Source organism: Neopsephotus bourkii, unplaced genomic scaffold, assembly GCF_033783945.1.
Source record: "Neopsephotus bourkii isolate Nb327-2 ecotype Australia unplaced genomic scaffold, CSIRO-AGI_Nbou_v1 NB_567, whole genome shotgun sequence".
Lineage (NCBI taxonomy): Eukaryota > Metazoa > Chordata > Aves > Psittaciformes > Psittacidae > Neopsephotus > Neopsephotus bourkii.
This window is the reverse complement of record NW_026901068.1, coordinates 1,897,254-1,918,402: the sequence shown is the minus strand read 5'-3', so window position 1 is coordinate 1,918,402 and position 21,149 is coordinate 1,897,254. Positions and strand designations below refer to the sequence as shown.

Here is a 21,149-nt window from a genome sequence, read left to right as displayed (position 1 = left end):
GAGCTACTTCTGAGTCTTCCAGTTATGCCAATTGTCCAACTGCACTGAATGCAATGGCTGAACTCAGTGACTTGAATGCAGGATACTACGCAGCCTTTTGCAGTTACTGGGAATGGAAAATCTCTGAATTTAACCTCTGAGAAAACGGATTTGAAACACAGCCATTATCACTGCCTCCTCAGGAACGTGAAAACTTTTCTTGCATCTCCCCACAAGTCTAAGAAACTGAGCATTTAGCTTGTTCTTAGATGTGCAGCTTCCCAACAGGTCATTTGTAAAATGATATATCCTCCACTGCAAAGCAGCTTTGCTACCTTGAAATGGGGCAAGGTAGTTCTGAATGACAAAACTGGTCAATTAGAAAGGTCTAATTTTTCTTTTTTTTTTTTTTTTTTTTATTGTCATTAGTCATTCCTTTAACAGGTTAGAAAACAAAAAACCCAAACCATTTCAGTAACATTTCATCATAGTTTATACAGAACCGGTTGATGCATGGTGTCATCTCACCCAAATCCACAGCCGCTTTCTGTATCGCAGAGTTCAGGAACTACAGTGCACACTGGACTATATTCTTTCACAATGTAAGGCACAACTACATCATTGCAAGTAGTAAACACACACACTGAAAGTAGAACTTAAGAGAATGGAACTTCAAATAAAAAAAAAAACAAAACCAAAACACACTCATGCAAAAAGTCTGCATACACCTACCAAGATGGTATGATCCAGTTCAAAAGAAGTGCAGTACTCTGTAGGTAAAACTGCAACATAAGGCTATTATAATACATTTCGTCTAAATACTGGGTAAGAACTTAAAACTTTTCCCATTTATATTTTATGCAATCATACAGAAATCAAGCTGTATGAGCAATATTCACATCTGCAATAATAAACTGATCATTAAATCTGAGAAAAGAGGCAAACAAGACAATGCAATTTGTGGCACGCATCCATTACAGTACTGAAGAAAAAACAAGACTAAACTAATGGTACATTTGGTGAATGACAAAGCTGCATACAAAATTGCTTACACCCAGCAGATCATAATTATGACAGCTTGTGGTTACGATTTATTTCCTGTCCAGCAGCTGAAGTTTGCAAGATTGGAACTACAGAAGTTAAAAGAACACAGAGTTTACAGTAACTTGAAACAATGAAATACTTTCAAACACATTAAATGAAGAGACTTCTTTCCTTTTTGGTGATAAAGCTTTGCAATTTTGGCATCCACTACAACTTGTACATAACGTGACAGTGAAAAAACCTTATTAAACTTACCTAATGTTTGAATTTCACACTGAGAGGTAGTTTAAATGAAATCTGATGTAATGGCATCAAACGGCGGGGGTTTATGATTTATTTTTGTGTGTGTGTGTGACTTTTTCTTACAAAAGTGATAAATCCTATACAAGCAGCATTTTGGACACATTATTATAAAAAGTTCTGGTATTTGCTAACTCAGCAAGATGTTCTTTCAAACATCCCTTTGATGCCCGGAATGAAGCTATAGTGCGACACAGAGTACTTTGCCATAAAGCAACCAGCAGGAGCCTAGACTTGCCAGCACTGGCCTCTTGACATACAACGATGAACACTCTTTCCCAGCCCTCTTTACCCAAGAAAGGCAGGAAATACAGATGAATGTGGTTTTAGTTTAGGTCACAGGGGGAGGAAAAATTGGAAAACATGCCTACCAGGATTCTGCTTTCATAGTAACATTGGTCTAAAAGGGTTAGCAGGGCTTCAGTGATCTTCAGGTGAGCAGATGCTCCTGTATCTGTTGCACAGTGAGTGCACAGTGTGTGGTGAGCTACAGACAAAAGGCATAGTTTATTACCTTAACTAGTACCTATCCTCTTCATTACTGTGATCTTAAGTGGCATCTAATGTTCTCTCTGAAGATACAAACCTCTTTATTCAGTGCCCCCTTGAAAAAAAAAATGAAAAAATCCCAAACTGAGTTTCTGTGGGAAAGACTTCACTATCCAGTTATTGCTGGGTCTGAAAAGTACACCATTTGGTGCTTTTGGAAAGCCCGTGGTTGGACAACAATTCTAAACTTACCCTAGAAGGGATGCTGAGGTCAAGACTTCAAAAATTAAGAAGTGGACAACTGGCAAAACCCTTGAAAATACACAAGATTTGCATTTTCTCATTTAATAATCTTAAAATGAAGCTCTACAAAGACACTGTACGTGATTACACGGGTTTTGTTGTTACATGTGCTCTCAGATGATGATAATGATTTTCGTACAAAGAAATTACAAGTGCAATTCTCCTTACATAGCAAGGGGCCAAATGTAATACAGTGAGAAGTCCAGCTGAAGACAAACTTTCTGTTCATTGATTACAGCTAACACATGCAATGTAAAGTATGCCATTCCACTTACTGTAGACTATGTTCAGTTAGACAGCAAAAAGTGCATAGTGCAAATGACAGTGTTGTTTCCTAGTCCTCCAAGAATATGAGAGTGGGAGGGGTGGTACTTGGAGGAGTAATTTATCAGTTTCAACATACTCAAACCATTATACCATTCTTCTTGTCATAGTTTATATTCTATTTGAACTTAAGCTCCAGCAGTTTTCTATCTGCCACTACATACTGGTCATAATAAGTTATAAAGTTTTCCAACAAGCGTTTGTTTCCATTTGATGTTTAACTGACATTAAAAAATTCAGAAAAGTACCTGAGTTTTCCAGGTCCCTTCTTTAGGAATGTAACTTCTCTTACATCTAGCATGAAAGAATCAATTGTTCTTGCTCATGTATTACAAATACAGCAAGGTTACTTCATGCTTCTGCTCCCAAAACCATTCTTGCTTCACAAAGAAAGCTTTTCCAGTGAGGATTCACAAATAATCTTAATAGTCCCAAAACCAACAAAAATAGTTATTCATTATTCTTGTGTACCTCCTAGTGCTCCACACATTGGCAACTTGGTTACTTGACGCCTTCCAAATAAAGAGGGCTAAACCTGCACTGTACCCTAGAGCCTTGGACTCTTGTGCCAGAGAGTAAAACCAGCTGAAAAAGGAGATCCTGCTAAACCTCTTTCTTGCCTCTGCTGGAAACTGCAGCTGAAAATTCCTTTTGTCTCTTCATCTGCAGAGAGCGACTTTTCCTACTGTGACTCATTAATTTTATCCTTTCTGTTCTTCCTCTGCAGAAAGGGGAAGATTACTATAGGGAATACATGAGGAGAAGAAATAAATAACAGTAAAGCACATCCAGCTAAGATCAAAAGCCTGACGCTGACCTCTGCAAAGCTACCTGCCTGGAGAGGGGTTGCAGGGCATAAGTATGAATTGCTGACCTGCGGTGGGAACAGAATTGTGTGATTGGCATTCTGGAGGCAACAATGCAAGAGACTGTAGTTCTTTGACTAGGAAGACAGATGAAGTCTCCAGGAAGTTCAAGAGCGTTTCCCACCCTTAACAAGACCCTTTACACTTTTTGGATTGCCTCTGTAGCTTGTCTCAGCCCATGTAGCAGCTGGTCTCTCATATTCTGCTTCCCCAGCACTTATGAATGTGGATGGAGTGCCTTGCAGAGGGAAGGGTTTCAGGAACAAATCCCACACTTCACTGTCCCATTCCTGATGCCATGGTAGTGCCTAGAAATCAAAGGCAGCTTGATGATACCACACACCTACTGGTTTGAGCACTGGTTTTACTGTTATTTCCACCTCTTGCTCTATAATGGCCTCTCCTCAGTGAATGAGAGCTATCTGGTTCTTTCTAGAGGCTGTTGAAACACACCACTATGTGTCCTCCAGTTCCAAGACTAATCTCTTCTGACATTTTATTAGTTTTTCCCTCTGTTCCTGTGCCTGTGGTCTAAAAAAACCCAGTACATTAAACTATTTCATCTGGAATCCTTTAACGCAGCACGGTTAAAATTACTAGGCTTTTTACTAGGTTTTCCTATTATTCATATTTCAAAGCAGAGCAACAAAACACCTACGTTCCTACTGATACATGCCCATCAAATCAGTCAGACTCTGAAAGCAGATTTATAAATACAAAGCTTTTCACCTTCTAGTTTCCCTTATTTAGTATCTCATAGTCATTTTACAGAGCTTAAACACAATTTCCAACCTGACATCAAGGCCAAGAGCATTACAAGGTCTAGTACACCATCAACTTGGCAACAGATACAGACCAGCACTAAGAATCCTGATCACAAAAGAAGGAGCGTAACATTCAGCAATGGAATCATAAATTCACTCCATTTAAAAACTGCAGCAATCCTGACTTATTGCTGAAGAGTCAAAGCTCAAACATGAAAGCTCCTACCCCTGTTCTAGGTATTAGTTGCCCCTGTTTCTACCATTGTTCCTTGAGGTTTTAACAATCCCTCTTTCTACAAATGTGTATTTGGAAAGCATTTCCATTCCCTAAAAAAGTTGGTCATATAAACTGATCAGCAAAAAGGAATCTGCCGAAACCAAGCTGGTTTCACCCCTAAAGCTGAGGAGCTCCAGACCAAGGTCTGATTTGCAGTCAGCCAATCACACTGCTTCAGCAGCCAGCTGAGTGAGGTAACTCTGCTTGTCTTTATACAAAGGCATCTCAAAAGCTGAATTAAGAACAAGCCTACTAGAGCTTCTACCACTTCCTTTGTACTTCAGAGCTCTCTCTTAATCTCTCACATATTCTCATTCAAAAGCAAAATGCCTGAACATAAGTGAGCCTTTTAACCATTTTCCTAGCTCCCCACATAAGATTTCCATCTTCCTGTCTCATGTGTTTTGTCCCTGTGAAGTCACAGGAAGCTTCTCTCTTCCCTCTCCAAATCCCTTCTGCTCCACATGGTCATCCTTCACCCTGAAAGCAGCACAAGGCTCTCCGTGTTACCCAACAGGGCAGAGCACATCTACACTGGAGCACGACTGTCGCTTATTTTCCCTTGTTTCTGAAGTCACGTGTCAGACAAAGAAAGGCTTGAAGGCAAACTCTTCAGGTTCTCCCAATAAATAAATACATAGAAAAAACAATTCCCAGAGGCAGAGAATCTGTTCATATTTTCTATTCAAAAGATTCTTACAACAAACTGTTACACTGATGAGGAGGAACAGCGAGTCCAGGGGCTGTTCATATGGAATCGTTGCAGGAATTTTTTCTTTTTAGCAAGCAACTCTCAAGTTTGAACCAGAAAAGCAGATCAGTATTTCACATAAACCACAACAGTATTCCAAACTCTTCTGCAGTGAGGAGAACCAATTATGTAATCCAGATGGCTTTTGGGGAATAAGAATTTAATATTAAGAAAACTTCTTGAGGAAGATTCCTTTAGGCTGCAAATGTAGAACTAGACAGGTAAACTAAGAAGAGACATGAAACATGTAGATCACTACTTCTGGAGAAGAGGGATTAAGAAGTTTTTTCACTGAAGAGTTTATCAGGACTAGACTTTTTTCATCAGAGAGACTCTTCTTCATCCATATACAGAGCTGTCAATAGATAAAAGCACATGAACCTGCCTAATGATGGCTGAGCTTCCATTATCATGACAGAATGTGTTCCCTTACCTCAGGCAATAAGTACAGGAATCAGGATACAGTCTTTTTCTCTGAACAGCTGGCTACATTTTGTAGGAAGGCTGAGGTGTGGGGAACTTACTAGAGTGTTTAAGACAAACAGTCCCTAAATATTGTAAGGCATAACCCCTACTCAGAAGAAATGAGTTTAATGATTTTAAAATACCAGACACAAAGGGAAGAAAGTCAGAGACAGGCAGGCAAGAATGAACAGGTATAAATAAAAATCACAAAAAAGTTTGGAGCCTTCATGAACTGTATGAGGAACCTGTGTTGCAATTACAGTAAAGAAAGTATGAATAAATATCTAGAGACACATATACTGCCCTCTTATTTAGAGCTGTTCATCTATAACTAAGCTAGTAACGGGAGATTCACACCACCATTCTGAGCAGACTGTCATATAACTGATGTAACATTTAAAACCCACCGGTAATGGGATGAGATGTAGCATAAAACTGAGGTTTGTTAGGTGTAGCAGGAGTTCACTGTCTTCCACTAAAAGCTGAGGAAGGGACAGAAGAAAAGGTCAGACATCTGCAGCAGTCTCAAAGACTTTTTCTTAGTAGTATACCTAGCATGGAAGGTCTGGATGTCCTTTAGAACCTCAAGGACCACCCAGGGCTTCCACAGCACAGGGAGATATGTGCTACAGACTACTGCCAGCATTGTTTGTTTGCTTTTTAAAGCCCCTGTATAAGGGTTTCTGGAATATTAAAATCCATCAAACAAATATGTATAAGTGAAATCAATCAATACTGGATGGAATATTGTAATTTATCATTTAATATTCCTGCAATGCCCACTAAACTCTGTCTCATCATTAGTTCACACGTACTCTCTCTCAGACACACACACACAGACTATGCAATACAGTATGTGTAAAGATGTTCCAGTAACCAAGCACTGTAGTTGGATAAGGACTCAGGTACTGATACTACAACAAGTTCTAAGTGAGCAAATAAAACCGAGTTGGAGTCCAGCCCAGCCATTACCCTCACTGTGCAGTTCAAACTTTAGAGAGAAAAGTCTAAGAACCAAAGAGATAGAAAGAAAACAAAATCACAAGGGGTTATAAAGAACATCAGATATGCAATTAAATGCAACAATTAGTTATGCTTTTTTTACAGCAACATTTGATACATAAAATCCTCACAAGTTTTTGCATCTTCCTTTTTTTCTTTGAAGGAAACAAGAATAAACTACAATATCACATAAAAGCTGTTTCTCTTGAACAAAAAAATAAAAGATAAAAAAATACATTGTTACTCCTCTGTTTAAACTTTATTTACAAATAACTGGATATTTCTAATCTAGACATAGAAGCTCTTTTCAGGATAAATGGCAATAAGCTATGGATGATCTGAGCCCATGTCTCACAAAAAATACAATAGTTTTACTTGGTATCAATAAACATTTTAAAATATACTAAATTTTGCCAAGTGTTACAATCATTGTCCAAACTGAATAGTAGTCTGAGTGCCGAACGAAGTGCATTGACAGAAATTGTAATTTTTAGTGTAACATTTCTTTGTCACTCACGATAGCCAGTTATCCTTGCAAGTCATTAAAGCAAGTATCACAGACTCGGACAGGCTTCTTAGAAGAAGGAGTTAAGGCATTCTTTGCTGAGCACTCGGCACAAAAGATATTTCCACACTGTCTACAGTGATGCTGTGAAAGAAAAATCATACATGCCAAACATCAATGTATTGATCATCAATAGAGATCACTATCATGTCAAGTAAAGTCTCATGTTTTAGAAGTTAGTTTGACTATTTAAATAGTAGTTACATGGCACACGGAAGGGCACAAGAGTAAATTCTTACTACATGGTATTGGGCTAAAATATTCAGAAGCACTTCACTAAGTCAGGAGACTATACCAGTTTTGGAAATAAACTGGTTCAAGTTCATCCTCCTCTTAAATTTCTCCTCTTGGACTTGTTTTGGTCACATAAAACATGTTCTTACATGTAACTACCTGCTTTCACATTGAAAACTATCCTTGATTCAAAGGATCCAGCAGCCTTTGTTCAAAGACTACCCAAAGAGTATCACTGAAATAATGCAGGACAGGCAGAGGCACCTAAGACCAAGCCAGGAAGCACCACAAAAATGAACCTCACAGGTACACCTCATCTAGTTCATGGAGCACACCCTGACAGCAGCAAAATGCTGTCAAAGGTCTGACCTAAAACGTATCCAGTTGTTTCTTCTGTTCCATGTCTAGTTAGTATTTAGAAACATACACTCACAAAGGACCAACACATGTTGATGCCTCCTATTTTCACATATAAATGCTCTGTCCCTGGTGGTGTTCAAGGCCAGGCTGGACAGAGCCTTGGATGACGTGGTTTAACATGAGGTGTCCCTGTCCATGGCAGGGGGGTTGGAACTGGATGGTTGGTCCTTTCCAACCCTAACTGCCCTAACTATTCTACGATTCTATATCTAATTTCAACAAATACATATTCCTTTTATATCTGTAAATCCAGTTCAGACTGGTTATAAATAAGATCACTGTAAACACCCTGACAACAGTGTAATTTTGCCTGTTCACTTCGGGGATTGAACTATTTTAACACTGTTTATAAACTGATACTGTTAAAATGGCAAAAGAATTATGAATAAAGCAAGTTCCACACACTTTATTTTTAATATGTAAAGCAGTGCAAGCAATAACTGTATTCTGAGATGTCCTGAATTCCACAGCACTATTAAGGTAATTTCCTGAAGTTTGTATCCCATGTAAGAGTTTGAAAACAATAGGAAAAGAAAATCCCCACAGACACACGGTTAAATACACCTACCCTTCTCACTGTCACTGAAAAGCCTTTTCCACAGGCCATACAGTTCTGTACCTCATTGTCTTCTGCCCACTTCCTGTTGAGAGCTTGGGTGTGTTTGATCTATATAGAAGATACACAAAAAGGTTTGTTTTTTTAAATGCTTACCTAATTCCTACTAGATTTCTCTGTTTTCAGTGCACACACTACCCAGTGTGGTATGAAAGCACCATTTCTGCCATGATATTGAGAGCTGTATTTGTTCAGAGATAAAACCTTCCGACTTTCAGAACTATAAGCAGATTTAATAACCCACAGACAGTAATATGGCCCTCATATACAACAAGCATAACATCCTAATCACTCTGGAAAGTAACCCACCACCACTCTGACACAAACTCAAAATTCTCATAAGTTCCCACACTGAGTCAGCAGGTTTAATTGCTTCAAATCAAATTATACCTGTAATGACTGGTTTTCTCGGCCAAGTTCCTGCATTGCAGCAGTAGTGTTGTCCAGCTTTTTCTTCATTTCCACAAGTTTGGCTTGAAGCTTTTCAATTTCTCCCTCACTTTTTATACACCTGAGGAAAAAACAGTAAACAGTCAGCTCAAAGCATATACAGCAATACACACTGCCTCCTTTGGGCAGGCTGTCATGTCTAGGAAGCTTCCCTCATAACTCTCAGCCAAAAATATCCTTGCTGTGAAAAGTTCTTGGATGCCTTGACTGGAAAAATATTCTGTTGTAACAATCAATTTCAGATTATCCTGCACTGTTCCCAAGGATCTGTGTCTTATTAATACCTGGAATTACTCCTAAACCCAAGGACATTATTGAAGGAAGTCCATCAACAGCAAGCCCCAGTATGTACCCCTGTGCAACAGGACACTCTTGCAAACCAGCTGCAGCAGATTAGGTCAGACAACAGAGCAGAAAAGAACCCTTTTAGCAAAGCCACCTCCCATCAGCTGAAATTCTGTTAGCTGTTGAAAGCCAAATTTCAAAGGTTCGTTTCCTGCCAAGCTGCAAACAGCTACTGGATGAGTTCAGAACAGTATGGCGAGGGATTGCCAAAGAAAGAGGATCTCTTTTGCATTGATACCATGCTCTCCCAAGGTCTACTGTTCAAAAAACAACTCAGCAAGCTTGACAGTATTCAAAAGTGTTTTCCATTCTGCCTTCACCAAACATGTCAGGAAATAAGGACAAATAAAGTTTCCTGTCTCACAGGTGTTTCTTTTACCTTTGTAATCACTGCTTTCAGGTAACTTCTGCTGCCTTGCCAGCCTCCTGCTGCCTGAAGGAAAGGCACTCTGCTTACCTAACATTTAAATCTATTGTAGTGACAATAGCAGAATCGGAGAAAAGAGGACTGTAGGTTTTCAGGCAGGATAAAATGCCTCCTGTGTGAACCTTAGCCTATCTAATACAATTAGATATTTAATTTCCTAACATTGAGCAGTGGGCATACCTACTAGTGCCTAAACAAATTGTTACTGAAGGCACTTAGAAGTCTCTTCCAGGCTTCTGGAAGAATAGTACACCTACTCTGATTAAGTCAAGGCAGGGGAGCCTTGGAGTGGTGGAGAAGGATAGCTAATTCAGATATGAGAAGCTCTCTCTGCAAGGCCTTGTAAGGTTCATACAGCAGATCAGATGAGAAGCCACAACCTACATACTTCAAAGTTCAGAGGAGCCCAACAGATTTAGATGCTTTTATGGATGGGTGTAGATCTTTGAGCACAAGCACATAAGTGTGACTTTGGTGATAAATAAGGTCCTGATACGCCTGCCTCATTTTCTATAAGACCTTGCCAAAGCCCACAAAGAGCACAGTTTATTCCCAACACCCCTTGCTGTATTTTGGCAGGGACAATAGAATGTTGCACTCTGGAAACTGCACCCACAGCCCAAGCACTAGAAACAAAAGCAGATTAAAATAAAGCACACATAGGGAATCCTGAATCAACTGAAACAAGTTTGTAGTGTTAGGCTTTCCGTTTCCCAAACTATACTTCCACATGTGCCATGACCATAGCTTACCTCTCCAGTAACGCCCTTCTCTCATCCTGGTTATTTTGCACCGTTGCTTCCAAGACAGCAATATCCCCACGTAAATCATCTGTCTGTTTCTCCAGCTCGCTCACTCGCTTCTGACTGCTTTGCCACTCTTTCTTCATGGTAGCCAGGTTTTCATTCAGGGCTGTGACCTGCATGGTGAGTTTGGTCTCCTTTTCCTCATGTTTTCTATTTTCTTCTTCTTTCTCTTTTTGCTCTGCATGCTAAGAAAACAATGGAACAATGAAAAACAACCTTCCAAGTATTCTTTCCCTATTCCCTACATTTAATTAAGGCAAGGAAACTTACTGCACTAGAATCACTACTTTTAATCAACAAACTCTATTAGAGAAGGCTGTCACCCTATTGAATTCTCCCACATCCTTAAATGCCTCAAAGATTTTTGACTGTCATTTAAAAATTAATATAATGTGAAACTGAAGTCAACTCTTTGCTTATTCTCTGTCCCTGGAAGAATCCAAAGGCATGTGCACAAAACAACAGTCTTATACTCTCTAATATACTAACCAGTTTAGCTTCAATTTCCACACATTCTTTCTTCAGCTCCTCTTCTCTCTTTTTCAGCTGATCTTTGACAGCTTGATGGGTTTTTTTCTCCTGTTCCAGAGCTGAATTAGTATTATCTATTTTGCCCTGCAGCTCTAATTTCTGTTGAATCAGTAACTGGTTTGCATCCTTGAGATTTGCCACCTCCTGTTAGGATACAGAGCTCAAAGTTAAAGTAGCAACTTCGAAAGTGTACATAATTTTAAATTCAAAACTACTGTAAATTCTTTCCAAGGAGAAGACAGAAATAATTTTATTTTTATCATGGGAGGAAATGATAATTTTATAGCACAAAATTTTATATAATTTTTTTTTATTTTATAATTCTAAAGTATCAAAGATTTTCATGATCAAAGATTTAAAATTTTTACCTATATTATGAACAACATTCATTTATAAAATAAATTTACTGTATATTTCTACTAAGGCAGTTGAAGCTCTGTTGGATTATTTTATGTAATTCTTTGAAATTAGACATCCATGGTCATTTTCCAGAGTCTGTTTTAAAGTTTACTTCTCATTGTTCTCTAGCTGCAATAATGAGGTTAAAGGCATTGTAATGACAACTTATAAACATTGATGGTAGCTACTATTAGTCTTAAATGTATCAATAAATACCCTCTGTTTTAAGTAAGCAGGATGATACATTTCTTTTAAATATTAGTTTTACCTGTTCTTCTGAAATAAAATATAACAAAATCCTGAAGTAAAATAATCAATTTATAGGAATCATTTATCTTAAAATTACACAGCCAAGCATGGAGGTGCAAAGAGACTCATAGGGGCTGACAGTTTTCCATAAATCAAAATTAAAACAAAACCAAAGACAGGGAGACAACATATACCTGAGAATAGGAGGATGTCCTACAGAGGCATATCTATTTATTCCTTGGTAGATGTGAAACAGAATATGGGCCTTTAGGAGACTTTTTCTGGTTTAGTCTGATTGCTTGTATGTAGATCAACAGATGAATATTAAGCTGCCATTGGTGTGCATGCATTTTACATACATCTTTATAAATTTTCTTCTTTAGCATAAATATTTTAGGAGTGATGAGAATTATAGTAACCTTTCCCCCAAATCCAAGAATGTACTGGGCATAGATTGCTTGACATAAAGTACAGACTTCTATCTAAAAATAAGAGACCAGTTTCTAAACACTGGAGAACAAAGTAACGTCTGAAACTCATAAAGTATCATGTTACTTTCTTTTTATTAGCGTATAGGGACTGTACCTTCATTTATACTTATAAAGCAACTTAAACCCCATGTACTTAACAGATGCAAGTATAACTCTAATACTATAACATGGAAAACAAACTGCAGTCTTTTAGGAGCATTTGTTTCTGCAGAGACTAAAAAATACGTAATATGCGGTAAGAAATGGTTTGTTTTACAGCAGGATGAACATTATTTAATTAAAGCCTCCAAACTTTTACCCTTCAGAGAGCTCATTTGTTTGTTATGATTTTGGTAGAGAGTTAGTCTTTTATGAGGCTCCTGACATTGTTTCTTCCCTGACTGTGACTTTTACAGACATTTTAAGAAACCACAGCACATCAAGGGAGTTTCAACTCTGCCACGCATCCTTGATAAGTACCAGATGTGCCTGGAATATCTGGGAAACTTCACATTCGTGACATTTTTGGACATCTTTTCTGTTCTTCCGAATTGTCGAGCAAGGGTATGGACAGTGAATCTACAGTCGTGCAGAAGAAAAGCCAGGACATACAACACATCCCGAAGCTAAAACAAGATGTGTGGTTCACCTGGCCAAGAACACTGGGCACTGGTGCCCCAGGATTAACACTAATCAAGTCATCATTGCTCAGGAACCACGATGAAATTTAGGCTTTGGTTCCTTTACCTCTAATACTGACACTGACAGCAACCATCTTTGCAAAGCCATTACAAATAACTACCAAGTAGGCACATATTTCTTATCAGACAACCAACCACATAAAGACTCAGTTTGTCTGAATATACCTTCTCAAATTCGTGCTTGGAGGCTCTAAGCTCTTCACCCAGCTTGGCACTTTCTTTTTCAAGTCTACTCCTTATTTCTTGGAGCTCTGTTGTTTTACATTTCTCATTAGCCAAGTCTTTTTCTTTCAAAATCTTGAAGAGAAATAGAAAGTGTTAGAAAAGTTACTTCTTCCAAGTTCACAAAATAAATAAATGAACAAACAAAAACATCCAGGGCCCAAAACCTACTTGGAGGCTTTGTAATTAGCGGGAAACAACTGCCACATATCTCTATCCACAGTTCATAGTGCAAACAATTAGGAGCATGTTTGTAGTTCTACATTTAAAACTAATAAGATTTTTTCACCTGTCTAGCCACTTGGAACAAATTAACAGCCTATTTTGAACCAATTTTGCTTCAACTGCTGTTAAAAGTCTTTGCACCGAAGGTTCAGTGTAACTGCCACTGCCATACATTACAACAGTGCTATGCCCCCCATATACCCTTTGTTTAGAAATGTAACAGAATTTAACAAAGGGTGTCAGTGTGGGGTGTATGTGTCTGTGTGAAGATGTCAAAAAGACATTTACCCTGTCATTCTGAAGATCCTGTAACATTTTGGTCTTCTCACCCAGCTGCTGCTCTTTCTTTGATGCATCCTGCTCCAGCATAGACTTTGATTTCTTCAGTTCCTGAATCTGCTGATTATTGCTAGCAATTCGATTTCTGCTGGAAACCAATTCTTCTTGAGCTAGAGCAAGTTTTTCTTCTGTGGACTAATCACAAAGAGAGTTCTGCAAATCACCTATCAGCATAAGAACTTCAGGTACCCAAGTATCTGAAGTTTTCCCACGTGGAAAAACTGTTACCTAGTGTGCAACATTTAGCTTCAAATGTTGACAGAAACTTCTAGGTTACAAGGTTACCCTAAATAAAAGAAAATACCCCAGTACCACTTTCACCAGCAATACCTTACTTGCTTGAGTTAATGTTCTGTAGGTTATAGTTGTTTCAGCCTTAGGCTTAGGGAAGGACTAGCTCTGCTTAGAAGCATGTTCTTTCATAAGGAACCAATGAGAAAGAAAAATACCAAACTCATCCTCCACTCCTCCAAAATATTGGTGTTTTATGGAAATCTTGGATGCTACAATCACGCAGAATGTGAGGATATTTATTATTAGTAATAAGTTTATTACCTCCAGTGCACCAGTAAGGATTTAAATTCTTTCAAGATATACTAAATTCTCTCTTAACCTCTTACTTAAATCCTAATCAAACCTCTTGTTGAAGGTTAGTCTTTTTAAAATGAACAATAAGAACAACTTTGGCTTCACTTAATTATGCATATACTTTCGCCTCTCCTGTGTTGATTTAAAACCAAATTGATTTCTGATGCCTCCTAATCCTCCCTTGAAATGTCTAAAGTATTTTGCCTGTAGAGTCAGATGTAGTTTGAAACACTAGTGATGGAACACTGCTGACTCAATGGCATTTTCAACAATCCCAGTGGCACTTAAAAATCTCACACTGGCTTTTAAAATGAATTTGCAGAAAAATTACTCTATTTGCTTTCTGAGCTATTAGAGTTCACTACTTAACACTAAGCAAGGTGTTAACTCAGAAATTTTTTTAAACAAAATGGGAAGTGATTCTGCAATTTCCAGCTTTCAGCACAGGGTGGGGCTTTCAGAAAGCAAAATTAGCTCTCTCCCCTCCACTGTGGGCAGTGGAGTACCATATTTGCCCAACAGTGAGAAAGGATGGGAAGTGTACCATCATCATGTAGCATCTTCACAGGCAAACCCAACAGTATCTGCAGTTTTAGAAAGAAACATAATGAAGCCACAGCTTTCATTCAAATTTGTTTCCAGGAGTGAACGTGGTTACATCCAATTTGTTAGCACAGGATGATAAAATTTAATGAAGTGAATGGTGACACACAAATTAAAAGCCTTGCGTAGGGAATACTTCTCTCTCACTTCCCCTCTCTCCCCCAAAGTGTCTATGCTGTACAAGCTATCTCACTGTGCCTGTACCTACACTAAGATGATGTAAATCTTCTTATAAGGGGAACTAGTATTCAGCCTATTCTGCTCTGTATTATGCACAAACATTTCTGTAAGTCAGTAGTTTTTAATATGAGTGTTGAAACTTTGCATACAATTCAGCATGCTATAGCTTACATGTGTAAGTGCCTCAGCTGTGCTGTGATTAATAACAATACCACGTAGAAACCGTTCAATGCAATTTTAACAGTAAATCAACCTTCTATCTATCCATGCCTTTCTTTCTGCTTTGCTCAGAAGTCCTTCATAGCATCCTTTGGAAATGAACAGAAATTCTCTGGCACATGGTTAAACATTCCAGTTATTATCCTTGCTCCTGGCCCAGTCTTCACTATGGCAGCAATTCAGCCCAATTTTTTTGACTGCTGAGGAGATCACATCTTTAACATAAAACCACCTCTCAGAAAACCGATGCCATTTACCTTATTTAATTACCATTCAGTTTTGCCATTTCTCCCAGAATACGACAGGTGTTCTAGCAAGATACCCTTAGTCATGAGACTGCTCTTCAGGATGACAGACAAAACTGAATTCAAGGAAAAGGTACAGAACAGAAGATGCTAATCTGTACTTATTTTTGCAAATAAAACCAGATGCTTGGATGACTGGTACAGAGTTTAAACAAATAAATAAAAGATAAGAAGATATCAAAGCCTGATTCACTACAACTTGGTCTGTTGCAGTGTAAATTATAAACAGCAGAACTAGCCCAGGCTGGGTGGTAGGTCCTAGATCCTTAGGCACCTAAGCGTGATACACAAAAATGAGCATTTTAGTCTGTGTGCTTCCTGATCCCAGTCCACAAGGAGACACATGAAATTATTCACAGACGCTAACCTGATCTCTCTTCACCTCCTAAAAAGAAGGGTTAGACTGACAATAGGCAACTTAAGTTCCTGACTTACAGGCCTGAGGTTTGGCAGTATGAATATTGTCCCAGAACATCCACTGAAGATACGCTGACAGAGATGCCAATATTGGAAGCAAAGAAACATTCTTTAGAGAACACAGAGGAAACCAGGACTGACTACAAAGAGCACAAATGCCAAGAATGAAAGATACTTGGCAGATCTCAGGAGAGAAGGATTCAACAAAGTATGTTTGCACGAACTCAAAATCAAGGCAAAAATAGCAGTTCTGAATTTTTATTAACCCTTCTGTACAAAAAATACCTTTTCCACAAAAAAGAAGTTTACACGCGTGTGCATGCAAAAATACATGTATCTTATGTATATACACATGTATATATGTGTGTATATCTATATACAAAAATGATCTGTGGTGCTATTGTTTTTTATTGTATGCATCAAAAGCTATAGCATTTACAAGCACTCAAATCCTACCCAATTTCTTTTTCCAGTCACAAAAATGCATGAGTGTAGTTACTGCTATAGGCAGTAACTTATACCAAAGTAAATTTGCAACAAATAGCATCCATAAAATTGTAAACACATTCTCACTTCACATTTTGTTACAACACTCACTTTTTCTCTACACGATTTACAGCTTCAAAGCTTGCATCTTACCACAGCTCCACAGCAAGGATCTTCTGTTACTGAACCAGTAACTAGGACCCAGCTGTGCTGGTGCACTCCAGGGAGCAGCTGCCCACTCTGCATCTGTCTCTCATGCAATGCTGTAACTCCAACTGCAGAACTTCACTGGAACATTTGCTCACTTCTCAATCACACCTCACCTCAGTCTCCCAGCCCAAGACGAGCCAGCAATTTCAGCAGTGATATTACGAGCAGATGCCAGAAGATGGTGCTCTGTGTACAGCCCAACTCTTTCCATCCCGTCAGGATCTAGCTCTACCACCCCAGTTGTGCCGTCCACTCCTTGTACGGCCTTTTATGATCTATCCCCACACTGAAACCTTGCCCTCACCAACAGCACGGTGCTACACCACATGAGAATATTTAATTTTCCCCTTGTAGTATTTTTAACTAAAGAAAACCTACCATTGTTACAATCTCATAGTACAGCATGGTTGTGCCAGTCCTTGACATGGCTGGGCCTCAGACCCTGCTGACTCAGAACAGCTATGCAGGAGGATCGTATTTCTACTAAATATCACAGAATGGCTTGGGCGGAAAGGGACCTTAAAGCTCATCCAGTTCCAACCCCTGCCACAGGCAAGGACACCTTCCCCTCAACCAGGTTGCTCAAAACCCCATTCAAAAAACTCCTGCACTGAAGGACACCCAAGCTCACCTTACATACAAGGTTTAAAAACTTCTACTATTGCCTACTAATAAGATTCAGATCAATCTGAACCCCAGCCCATGCATCAACTTTGCTCCCAAGCTTTAACCAAAATCCATAGCTCTGGCTCAGATTATACAGAATCACAGAATAGTTAGGGTTGGAAAGGACCTTAATATCAAGTTCCAGCCCCCCTGCCATGGGCAGGGACACCTCGCTCTAAACCATATCACCCAAGGCCTCGTCCAGCCTGGCCTTGAACACTGCCAGGGATGGAGCATTCACAACCTCCCTGGGCAACCTATTCCAGTGCCTCACTACCCTCACAGGAAAGAATTTCCTCCTTATATCCAATCTTAACTTCCCCTGTTTAAGTCTTAACCCATTACCCCTTGTCCTATCACTACAGTCCCTAATGAGGAGTCCATCCCCAGCATCCCTATAGGCCCCCTTCAGATACTGGGAGGCTGCTATGAGGTCTCCACGCAGCCTTCTCTTCTCCAGGATGAACAGCCCCAACTTTCTCAGCCTATCTTCATATGGGAGGTGCTCCAGTCCCCTGATAATCCTCATGGCCCTCCTCTGGACTTGTTCCAACAGATCCATGTCCTTTTTATGTTGAGGACACCAGAACTGCACACAATACTCCAAGTGAGGTCTCATGAGAGCAGAGTAAACGTGCAGAACCACCTCCTTCGACCTGCTGGTCACGCTCCTTTTGATGCAGCCCAGGACACGGTTGGCTTTCTGGGCTGCAAGTGCTCACTGAAGCCGGCTCATGTTCATTTTCTCATGGACCAACACCCCCAAGTCCTTCTCCGCACGGCTGCTCTGAATCTCTTCTCTGCCCAGCCTGTAGCTGTGCCTTGGATTACTCCGACCCAGGTGTAGGACCTTGCACTTGGCATGGTTAAACTTCATGAGGTTCGCATCAGCCCACCTCACAAGCGTGTCAAGGTCTCTCTGGATGGCATTCCTTCCCTCCAGCGTATCAACCGAACCACACAGCTTGGTGTCATCGGCAGACTTGATGAGGGTGCACTCAATCCCACTGTCCATGTCAGCAACAAAGATGTTGAACAAGACCGGTCCCAATACCGATCAGTGAGTGACACCACTCGTCACTGGTCTCCAGCTGGACATTGAGCCATTGACCACAACTCTTTCTGTGCGGCCATCCAGCCAGGTCTTTATCCACCCAGTGGTCCATTCATCAAATTGGTGTCTCTCTAATCTAGAGACAAGGATGTTGTGTGGGACAGTGTGGAATGCTTTACACAAGTCCAGGTAGATGACATCAACTGCTCTACCCCTGTCCATCAGTTCTGTAGCCCCATCATAGAAGGCCACCAAATTGGTCAGGCAGGATTTCCCCTTAGTGAAGCCATGCTGGCTGTCACCAAGCACCTTGTTGTTTTTCATGTGCCTTAGCATGCCTTCCAGGAGAATCTGCTCCAAGATTTTGCCAGGCACAGAGGTGAGACTGACTGGTCTGTAATTCCCCGGGTCATCCATTTTCCTCTTCTGGAAAATGGGGGTTATATTTCCCTTTTTCCAGTTGTTGGGAACTTCACCTGACTGACATGATTTCTTACATATGATGGCCAGCGGCTTAGCAACTTCATTTGCCAGCTCCTTCAGGACCCGCGGATGGATTTCAAAAGGTCCCATGGACTTTTGCATATTCAGATTTTTAAGATGGTCTCGAACCAGACCCTCTCCTACAGTGGGCCCAAGGTTTTCATTCTCACAGTCCCTGTGTCTGCCTTCCAAGACTTGGGTGGTGCAGTCAGAGCACTTGTCAGTGAAGACCGAGGCAAAGAAGTCACTCAGAGCCTCAGTCTTCTCCAAATCCAGGGTAGCCAGTTCTCCTGATAGCTTCCTGAGGGGGCCCACGTTGTCCTTTGTCTGTTTTTTATTTGCTATGTACCTATAGAATCCCTTCCTGTTATCCTTAATATCCCTAGCCAAGTTTAATTCTAACTGGGCCTTAGCTTTCCTAACCTGGTCCCTAGCTTCCCGGACAACATCCCTGTACTCTTCCCAGGCCGCCTGTCCTTGCTTCCACTTTCTATAAAACTCTTTTTTCATTTGAATTTTCCTCAGCAGCTCCTTATCCATGCAGGGAGGTCTCCTGGTCCTGCTGCTGCACTTCCTTCTAGCTGGGATGCAACACTCCTGAGCTTGTAGCAGGTGATCCTTGAATATCACCCAACAGTCTTGGGCCCCCCTGCCCTCTAGGGCTATATCCCATGGAACCTTACTAAGCAGGTTCCTGAAGAGGCCGAAGTCTGCTCGCTTGCAGTCTAGGGCAGTGAGCTTGCTGCACGCTCTTCTCACTGTCCTGAGGATCTCAAATTCAACCATCTCATGATCGCTGTGTCCAAGGCTGGCCTGGAGCATCACATTTCCAACCAGGGCTCCGCAGATCACATGGGCCTATTTATCTGAAATGGCCAGGAGACCTTTAACAGTTTCAGTAGTGGAACTAAAAGGCCACTGGGACAGGTGAAAGGGAGTGATGAAATCTAAGCCATCAATGACTTATACATAATGAAGCCATCAAAAGCTGACATCTAAAACAGATCAGATGATCCAATCTCCCGATGTGCCTAGTTCTCTCCATAAACTTCAGAAAAGCCTAGAACGACAGTGTCACACGCAGACAGAGCTGCAGTGTGATTCATCTGAAATGAAAAGTGACGAAGCCACAGATCTTGCCAGTAGACAGCCAGTCTCTGCAGCACAGTATGTGCTGGGACTAACTGGAGCATTGGCTTAGCACTGACATGAAGAAAGGAGGCAGAAAAAAAGGACATTAAAAAAAAATCCTTTGCTGACTGACTCAACTGCCAGCAATACCTCTTTGAAGGCACTACACCCTAATATCAAATCAGATAAATTCAGTTTAGGAATATCAAAAACTTCAAAGACTAAGTTCATACACTTGTATTCCAGGCAGGTCCCTAAAACTACCATTTCTATTAGCTTGACATCTCTGAACATCTACAGTCAGCCAAGAAGGAAGGGGCAAGGGCATGGGAAAAGACTGACAACTAATATTCTAGTTAAATCACCTAGAAGATAGCTGTTACTTACATGCTGCCAGACTTTGCCCTAATTAGCTATGCTGTTTAAATTAGCTGAAAGCTGCAATACATAACAAGAAAGAGCAACTCGAAAACTTACCTAGTGAAAAGAATACAAAAATAAATCATCTTTCAGTCTGCTGCTGCATAAATGCAAGGGTATTTCAGGTAAACTGGCAAATATCCTTGGAAGGGTTTGAACAGCACTAAATTCTATATATAGCATATGTATAGAATATGAAGAAGAAGCATTTTTCTGCCTATACAGTTCTTGAAGTTTCTTGGACTTCAAAACGTATATAAAAAGATCTACTAAAAGTCACATATGAGATTAAAACGACTGTAAGTACCTTAAGGTCTTGCCTTGTTGCCAGCAGCTCAGACTCTTTCCCATAAAGATCCAACTGCAGCTTCTCCATGTTTTCCTTATTTTTTTCATGGCTCTTCTGTAAGTCTGCTAGCTTGACTTTCTCCGCTTTAAGCTCCTGTGCTGACAAAATAGACTGCTGTTGCAGTTTATTCTCCAGTTCTGCCTGAAACATAAGCATAGGAAGTTTCAATTAGAGTTACAGTCAGTAAAGCTTAATCACTTTAATAAATTGCATTTCTGTTGCAAGGCAAGATTTTTTCCCACTTACAAAACAGCACTTCAGTAATCTGGTATTTGTGATTTTACAGTAGTATTTTGTAAGCAATCTAACAGCAAAATTTAATTCACAACAAAAAACTTAGTGAAACACATTAAGACCGAACATTAAAAATCTTAATGTTTTCAAGTGTTTCAAGTTTCTGGCTGTGATAGAGATAATTTTCTTCACAATATCTAGTATGTTTTGGATTTGTACTGAAAACAGCGTTAATAATACA

General features: G+C 39.9%; 1 protein-coding gene across 4 annotated transcripts in view; it reads right to left on the bottom strand.

Annotated features, from left to right (window-relative positions):
- Nucleotides 1-454: 454 nt before the first annotated feature.
- EEA1 (early endosome antigen 1) overlaps nt 455-21,149 on the bottom strand; it is a 75,230-nt gene continuing 54,535 nt past the window's right edge. For all 4 annotated transcript variants that reach the window (XM_061351295.1, XM_061351297.1, XM_061351299.1 and 1 more), the window contains 8 exons: nt 20,633-20,815; nt 13,513-13,698; nt 12,943-13,074; nt 10,917-11,102; nt 10,374-10,612; nt 8,790-8,910; nt 8,352-8,450; nt 455-7,213 (listed from right to left, as the gene is read on the bottom strand). In XM_061351295.1, coding sequence (XP_061207279.1) covers nt 7,091-7,213; nt 8,352-8,450; nt 8,790-8,910; nt 10,374-10,612; nt 10,917-11,102; nt 12,943-13,074; nt 13,513-13,698; nt 20,633-20,815 — 1,269 coding nt within the window. In that variant the 3' untranslated portion in view covers nt 455-7,090. The remainder of the gene's footprint in view (nt 7,214-8,351; nt 8,451-8,789; nt 8,911-10,373; nt 10,613-10,916; nt 11,103-12,942; nt 13,075-13,512; nt 13,699-20,632; nt 20,816-21,149) is intronic.